Genomic DNA, 8,455 nt, shown 5'->3' on the forward strand with positions numbered 1-8,455 from the left:
GTAGCGGCAGTAGCAGCAGGAGGAGCGCCGGTGGCGCGATGGGGTAGCGGCGGCGATGGCGGAGCCGGCGGAGCTGCAGCAGGAGTCAGTGGTGCGGTTCCTGGCGGCGCGGGGCGGGCGGGCGCGGAACGCGGAGCTGCTGGAGCATTTCCGGGACTGGCTGAACCCCGCGGAGCCCTCCCGCCGCGCCGCCGCCCGGCATCGCTTCAAGGAGCTGGTCAACGCAGTAGCCACCGTGCGCCAGGAGCCCGGCACCGGCGTCAAGTACGTGCACCTCCGCCGCCGGTACTGCGCCCCCGAGCCCCCCGCCGCCGCCCCCCTGACCCCCGGGGAGCAGGAGCCGGCGGCGGAGAACAGCGCGAAGCAGCCGAGCCCGCCGCCCTCCCCACGAGCAGGGGCTGAGGAGACGCCGCCGGCAACAGGCGAGGATGCCGGCAGCCGCTCGCAGCCCCCGGCGCACCGGGGCGAGCCGCCCCGACCGAGCCCGGCGGTGGCTGGAGGCCAGCGGAGGGGCTCTCGGCGGGGGCCACCGCCCGGGCGCGGCGAAGGCGGCGGCGGCGAGGAGACCGCGATAGCGACGGGCCCGGGGCGGCCCCCGGCGACGGACGAGGCGGGGGCGGCGGAGGGAGCGCCCGGGGCGGCGGCGCAGGGCGGCGGCCGGCGGAGCCTGCGGGAGGCGGCGCGGGGCAGCTCCCCACAGCTGAAGCGCGGCGCCCTCCCCGGCGGGGGCCGCGGCCGCGACTCGGACAGCGCCTCGGTGGCCTCGTCCTCCGCCGAGGAAGAGGGGAGCACCACCGGCTCCGTGGCGCTGGACCCCCTGGAGCACGCCTGGATGCTGTCGGCCTCGGACGGGCGGTGGGAGAGCCTGGAGGGGCTGCTGAGCTGCGAGCCAGCGCTGCTCTGCAAGCGGGACTTTATCACCGGCTTCACAGTGCTGCACTGGGCCGCCAAGCACGGGCGGCAGGAGCTGCTGGCCACGCTGGTCAACTTCGCCCAGCGGCACGGGCTGCCCGTGGACATCAACGCCCGCACGAGCGGCGGGCACACGGCGCTGCACATCGCCGCCATGCACGGCCACGCCGAGGTCGTCAAGCTGCTGGTGGGAGCCTACGACGCCGACGTGGACATCCGCGACTACAGTGGGCGCAAGGCCGCGCAGTACCTGCAGCACGGCACCTCGGGGGACATGCGGAACCTCGTGGGGGCCCTGGAGGAGGAGGAGGAGGAGGAAGGGAATGCTGGCAACGGGAGCGGGCGCTGGAGGCTCTCCAAGGTGTTGCCATCTAATCTCATGAACTACCGGCTCTCCCACCACCATCACGGCACTGGGGAGGAAGCTGAAGGTACGGATGGGGCAGCGGTGTCGGGCAAAGGCAAGGAGATGACCAGGAAAGCTTCTGGCAGCGGACGGATGAAGCCTCGGCTTAATAAGATCCGCTTCAGGACTCAGATCATCCACAACACGCCCTCCTTTCGTGGTGACGCTGAGGAGGAAGAGCATGAGGAGAAATCCCTGAAATCGTCATTCAAGCTCAGGCCAAAGTCCAATGTGTTTGGATAAGGCCAGGGAGCAGGAGGTCTGGGAGGTGGATGCACGGACCCAAGTGCCCTCAGGTGTAGCACAGAAGGTGAGGCAGGTACGAGTCTGCACTCGTGGACTCTGGCCAGAAGGGTCCTGAGTATCTCGCTTTAGCTCCCAGTTCGGTGTGGTCAGTGAGCCCAGCAGGGCTCGGGGAGCTCACAGCTCCTGGGAGCAGCTGCTCCAGCCGGGCCCTCAGAGCTGAAATGGGAGGCAGTGGGTGGGTTGAGAAACACTGGGGTGTTTAAAAGCTGTGCTCCTTTCTCTCTAAAAGCAGGCTTTGGGATCGTAAACCTGTGTTATTGGCTCTACTAGGATTAGTGAAGCGAGTGGGGGAAAGAAAAGTGCAAATGCTTTACTCTTACACTATCAACTGGTACTATAAACTATCAGCAAACAACTTGCTATGGCAGAAGAACACCTCAGTAAAATACAAGTATACCTTAAGTTTCTCTTTAACAGCAATACCACCTGGCACAATGTGGAGTTGGTTACACAAAATGAGATGGTACAGAATGGTTTCCTGTCAGAATCCAGGCTTCAATCCATCGAAGAGTTGAGCCTGTGTTGACTTTATGCATTGAAAATTGCTTGATTTGACATAATGAATACATTATTTTAAAAAATAATAATCCATTGCACTGCAAGCAATGAATAAAGTTAACCATGTGCAGAAGTCTTTGCTGTCTGAGGTACTACTGAACTTGCTTATTGCTGTTGAAATACTAATACAAGATAATAGAAGCAAAGAGTTTTTATATATATTTGGTATCTTATGTTTTGTCTTAGGCAAAGCAATTTTATTTTGATCACTGTGAATTCTCAAGTGCCAGACCTAGCGCAGTTCCAATTATTAAGTCTGGTCAATTCTTGTTGATGTCCTTTGTGTAACTCACTGCATTTAAATTCAGAAAATCGTGTTGTATGTGTTACCTGTGAAAGTCGTTCTCTTAGAATAAAAGAGCACAGACACCATTGCATGAAATCTTCATGAAACTCTAATATGGTTCTGTAATGTAATAGCTACAGGTCTGTGTTCGCTGGGAACTCATGTGCCAATCGCATCAACTCACACTGTGCGGAAATAGAGAAAAACGGGGAAGAAAACAAAAAAAAAGGAAGGTGTGTGAATTCATGCGTAGGGTGAAAAACTAGAACTCCAAAACCCAATCCCTGTTTATCATTCTGAACGAAGCAGCATAATTACATATTCTAGTTAAGTGGTGGCAGTGGTGTTTGAGTTCTGTTAAACCTATATTTCTAGAGAAGTGATAGCCAAGGCTTTGAATTGTTGTTTGACAGCCTAGTAAGTCTTAATCTGATTGCCGAGCCTATCCGTCTGCTAAAGCTTTCGGAAACCTTGAATCTTGTTTCTCTGCTTTAAAGGTAGCAGTTCCAGTGAAACCTAGGAGGCAGATTTATATCCATATTCAGCTTTCCTTAAGAGCTGAGGTATTGAGCTGACCCTGGATCCTGAATGCTGCTCAGTGTGGCAGCTCATCTGTGTTTAGTGGTTAAAGTATGGCCAGTTTCAATGCAGCATCTGTCAAAGCACGTTCCGAGTTGGCTTCCTTAAGATGCATGTGCGTGCCTGGCCTGTAGCTAACCAAAAGTAGATAGGCTTTGACATGTTAAAATCCAAATTTGAAACTGATTAAATGCATGCCACAAGCTGTAGAACACCTCACAGGAAAACTGCTGCTGGGAGTGTGCACTTTTGAGATAACAGCCAGGTCTCTGTGGCTGTTGCTAGTGATTTATATTTCTTGTAGCGACGGGAAGGAAGTGCTACTGGTGCATTGGCATCAGACTTTCCACGCAGATAAACAACCAGTTTCTGCACTTCATGTCAAGACCTAATAAATGACAGTGTTTGCACAGGCATGCAAGTGACACTTCACTATTTCTGGAAAAAGCTGCATTAAAAATAATGTAGAACCTCTGCATAGGTGCTGGTCATTACTTCTGTGCAAAAAGACTAGAAATGATAGAGAGGTTCAGCTTTAGTTTACAATTTATAAGCTATAATGTTATAGATTTCATGTGCCTTCATTTTGGGATTTTTGCCTCAAATGCAATGGAGAAGATCAGTCTTGCAAAGCGCTTTTTCTTTATGTCCGTGGGACGGGGCCAGAAATTTTCCCTCAGTCCTCCCTGTTTAAACTGTGCACCTGTACAGTGGGGTGTCTGAAACAGGGAAGATTAATCATACATATTATGATGTAGAGCTAATTCTGTTGTAACAGAAAAGCTGTTACAATTAGATGCCTAAGTCTTAAACTTTCCTCTGCAAGATAAATAGGTTTTTAGACTTCTGTAGGAGGGAAGTTTTCTGACTGAACACTGAGAACATGAGTATTCTTCAGTATGGGCACATCTGAATTGAGCACATATTCCATGCAACTACTGATGTCCAAACCTTATTAAAGTTGTTTTCTGCTTTGAGAGTTTATGGTTCTTTCATACAGGCTGTTGGGTGAAGTGTTTCTCTCTTCACGTGCAAATAGCAAAGAATTGCACAAAAATGCCAAGTCTTAGACAGCTATTGGGTTACAGGGAAATAATTTTAGGGTTTTGAATAGAGCATACCTTGGATTTTAGGAGATTAACTGGAATATAATGTTACATAATACAGTAGAACTTTGCAGATTATAAAGGGAACTTGAAAAATGATCAAAAGATGCCTCATTTATATCATTATTTGAAGTATCAAGGTGAAATTGCTGGTCCACTGATACTGTTTAGCTGTCAGTTAATGAAATTTCACCATAATGATCCAAAGGTCATTTTGCAAGGTGGGGTGCAACAGAGCAAATATCTCTTTTGGTGTTTGAAATGTACAAAAGAATGGCTGGATAACCACTCATGTCTCTCTGCGCTATGGGAATAAAGCACTTTGATTTCACATTATGACTTGTCACATTCCACATGGTTACTTTTTATAATATGACCTAAAACTTAATGGTTTCTTTTTTTTTTAGGTAGGGAAGACTTGATGCCCTATTTCAGTATATTTGCAGTCTAAAGGTATGCTTGAGTCAAATATTTTGGATACATTTCCTAGAAAGATGTGACTGAAATGTGACTGAAATAAAGTTGTATGGTACAGAAAACTGGAGCACTTACTGGTATCTTTTTAATGGTTTGTCTGAAGTTACTGAATGTGTTTGTTCACTTTTTATGATGGTGTGTAAGGCAGAAAGACTGTAATGTAACATGTGGTATCTTTTTTTGTACTTTATGTTCAAGAAATTTTAGAGGCCTGGAAGCCTGTTGGGTTTTATTAATACACTCTTTGTGGTTGTCTCTCTGAATGGTTGAGTTGAGAATCTGTAAGCTTTAGTTTTATGAAATAAAAAGAGCTCATGAATGCTCTGAATTGGCTCCTGTATGCTGCATACTTAGGTGCATATTGGTGTTAAAACTATCTACTGGTTTGTGTTGATTTTTTTATTTTTTATTATCAGGATGTTTGATGCTGTCTAGCACTCAAGCAATAAGACATGGAAAAATACAGTAAAGTTGTTTGCAAGACAGTAACATTTTTCTTTGGCAGCTACTTTCTAATAACTCATGTCAATATAAATGAAGAGGCAACAATTTTTGTTGTAGACAAATATGTCTAAATAAGGGCCTGGGAGAGTGGCATTGCTTAACTTAAAATAGTATATTGACCTTATTTCTGTGCAGCTTAATATCTCTGACTCTGGAAAGACTAATACTAGTTTTAGTCACTGTGTAAAGGTCAACACCTAATTAAAAAGGGTTTAGGATTAAGGTATTTTGTAATGTGTCTTAACTACAGCTGGTGGCTACTGTAAAGGGAAGTTTCATCAGCAAGCTAGACTGTGGGATTTTGGTGTATCTAAAAATTCTTTGAAGCTGTTGCCTCACCAGAAGATATGTTAAAACCTCATGTGGCCAGTAGCTCCTAAGAGACATCTAGATTTTTGCTTAAACTGAAAAAAAGTCTCAGCTGTTACCATGCTTGTGAATCAGGATGCATGCAGCTCCAAGCCAAGCAACCCTGAATCAGTAGTATGGTGACCCAAGTGAGAGAAGAAGGAGGAGGAAGTGTTCTTGGGAACTTAGGAGAGAGCAGAGGCATGTGAAAGCAGCTGAGGTTATGGGGGAAGTAGAGAACTTGGTAGAAGAGCAGTCTCCATGAGGCTTGCTGATCATGCAATGGCTTGACTAGTTCTTTAGAAAATTGTATCTAAACATGCATCCCTTCTCCTAAAGGGTAATAGTTGACAGAGATGGCTTGCTTAGAGCTCTTAACATAAATTAATGTCTGATGCTAAATATTTGAGTTGGCCCTCTTACCAGCATTTCTTTGTGTGACTAGTACTGTTTGCAAAAGCACAAACAACTCTTCTGAGTGTAGCTACAGCTGTTGCAGCACAGCCCTGGTACATCAGAATAGCCCAATTTAACTTCAGGCTTCTCACTGGAAGAGAAGCTGTTCAGCATTGCATTGCTAACTTATTTTCCCTTATTTAGAAAGGAAGGCTAAGGAGATTACTGTCCTGACTTAATACACCTTCAGTTACATAGAATGCATATGAACCTGAAGACAATAGGCTAAACATCAGAAACTTCATCCAGAAAAAAGTAGTTATGTATTTTGTTTCCAACTTGTTGGCATTGAAAAAAAAAAAAAGGTGCATACTTTCATTTTATTATGTCCTCATCTGAGTGTGCAAAGGAAGAAGTCTGAGATTAATAGAAGGGATTAGGAGAGGGCTAGCTTTTTAGTTTGTGCTAAACTGTGAACAGTTTGACAGAAAAAATGAAACATTAATTCCTAGTTTTGTTATAATGAAATATCATTTTACACCTGTTCCACAATTTATCTTGTATGAATTTTCAGTTTAGCCAAATTCAGTGTTGTCGTGTCCTAATGTGCGCTCATTATTGGAAAAACTGAACCAACCTACCAGGTTTTGTGTCTGCTTTTAATAAAACTGTGTTACAAGTTAGGTAGTTCATCTCCTGTGGTAAAACCTTGAAGAAACCATATTCTGAGACTTTCACAAGGAGTGAAGCTGCAAGTGGCACATGAGATAGCAGGTAATGCTCAGGTCAAGGTCCAAAAGCATTCAGTGTTCCTTCAGCTAGACCAGCTGTGCCAAATGAGCCATTGTAGTGTATTTAGGTGCACCTGCCCTTCTGCACAGAGAGCTGTAAACTGCCCCCTCCCCTGGGGGCAAGTCACATTAACCAATTTTAACCTGCCCTTGTTTCATTAAGCGGCATTTGGCAAACTCTCAGTGGGACTGGCCAGAGTGACAGAAGTGAGCAGATCCGTGTCCATGCATGGCTCTGCATCAGTGCAGGTAAATGATTGCAGCTGGCTGCTGTCAATGTAAAGCAGAAAGCCTGTAGAATGTATCCTTGCATCAACCCTTGGCCATGAAAAGAGACTTTGTAAACCTAATCTCAAATGCTACTAACTACCAGAATAATTCAGTCATGTGGGCTGTATCTGGGCATTTCCTCAGTACTTCTCTGCTGAAGCCAGAAGCCTTTCACTTTTTCTGGCTGGCTGTTGAAGTGTCCCAGTTATTTCACTTTGCAATTCCTTAAGAGTGCCTGAGATAGTGATAGTAGGGTGGGCATAAATAACAGATGTCTTTTTTAAAGCTGGGTGGGGTGATGGTAGTTTGGGTGGAAGGGGTGATTATTCTGGAAGTGTGTTGGGGGGTTTTCTTTTAAAAAAGATATAAAGTATGTCTGCAATATATGTTGAGGTACAGAAATCCCTTGGGACATTTCATACTAAAGAGGTGCTGTCCCTTTTACTGCTTTAAATACAGAGACAAATTAACTGTACAGACTTAGGAAGATGTCTCTGTTCACTGGATGATATAAAGCATCCAAGTACAAGAAAACATGTTTGTAACACTTGAACATATAAGGACAGCTATATTTGCTATTACTTTTCCTAGTTACCTGTGGCATGGTGTCTAACTATAGATCTGTCTTATGGAAGTGACTGTGTCAGTTTGGGACAGTATAACTAGAGGAATGCAGGTAAGTCCTGCTGGTTCAGCTGCTTCCCACAGCAGGACCATTAGCTACCAACCTCACACTTGTCTCCTGCAGCTTGAAATAAATGTCCCCTTCTGCCACAGCTGGGCTGGGTGGAACAGGCTGTGGGTGTCATAGCTGCCCCCCCTGCAGTCTGCAGCTGCACAGTGTGGCTCCAGCACTGGTGAGTCTGAGGCCTTTTGAAGCTGCTGGCAGTTCTTTGGAAGCAGAGATGCTACTTCACTTTGACATTTACACAGGTATTACACCTTCACATGTGAATAAATGACATGAACTGAACAATGGTGACACTGGAGGGCTGAGAATACTTTTGGTGTTAAATGGTGCAAAGTACCTCATATAGCTGCCATAGCTAATTAACAGTCTGGTATTAATCTCTAGCTACTGACAGAAATCTGCTGGATCAACACTGAACAGTAGCTTTAGTAGGAAACTAAAGAGTTGCTGCAAGGTTATCATATCTGTTCATAAGATACATAATTGTTCTTAAAGACATCTCATTAAGGATATATTTTCTTTGCAAAATGAGTTGTATCACGGGTAAGAGCTGCAGTACTACATCCTTAGTATGTCTTTTAAAGACTGTATAGTAAGTCAGGGACAGCTGTCAGCATGCTAGGCAATATTAAGTTTTTGGGTATTGAAATTTTCTCAACTTTGAAAGTCCGCTTCAAGTTCCTGCTGTAATCTCAACTTCCTTGTAGCCAATTTTTTTTTCTGGAATAATTTAAGAGCCGGGCAGTTCTTGAACTTGTGTATGTAAGAGAAATGTAGTAGTGGCCTTTATCCTGTGTTTACATTTGTGAGGCTTAAACAAAATGA

At 45.8% G+C, this 8,455-nt stretch overlaps 1 protein-coding gene across 1 annotated transcript; it reads left to right on the plus strand.

Annotated features, from left to right (window-relative positions):
- Positions 1-55: 55 nt before the first annotated feature.
- SOWAHC (sosondowah ankyrin repeat domain family member C) lies at positions 56-4,913 on the plus strand. Its single transcript, XM_058799919.1, has 2 exons — positions 56-1,637; positions 4,561-4,913. The coding sequence occupies exon 1, from the start codon at positions 56-58 to the stop codon at positions 1,559-1,561; it is 1,506 nt and encodes a 501-aa protein (XP_058655902.1). The 3' UTR covers positions 1,562-1,637; positions 4,561-4,913.
- Positions 4,914-8,455: the final 3,542 nt, after the last annotated feature.

The sequence above is a fragment of the Ammospiza caudacuta genome, chromosome 2 (assembly GCF_027887145.1).
Source record: "Ammospiza caudacuta isolate bAmmCau1 chromosome 2, bAmmCau1.pri, whole genome shotgun sequence".
NCBI lineage: Eukaryota > Metazoa > Chordata > Aves > Passeriformes > Passerellidae > Ammospiza > Ammospiza caudacuta.

Excerpts from the sequence above, each read along its gene's own strand:
- SOWAHC (XM_058799919.1), top strand. The coding sequence starts at position 56 with ATGGCGGAGCCGGCGGAGCTGCAGCAGGAGTCAGTGGTGCGGTTCCTG.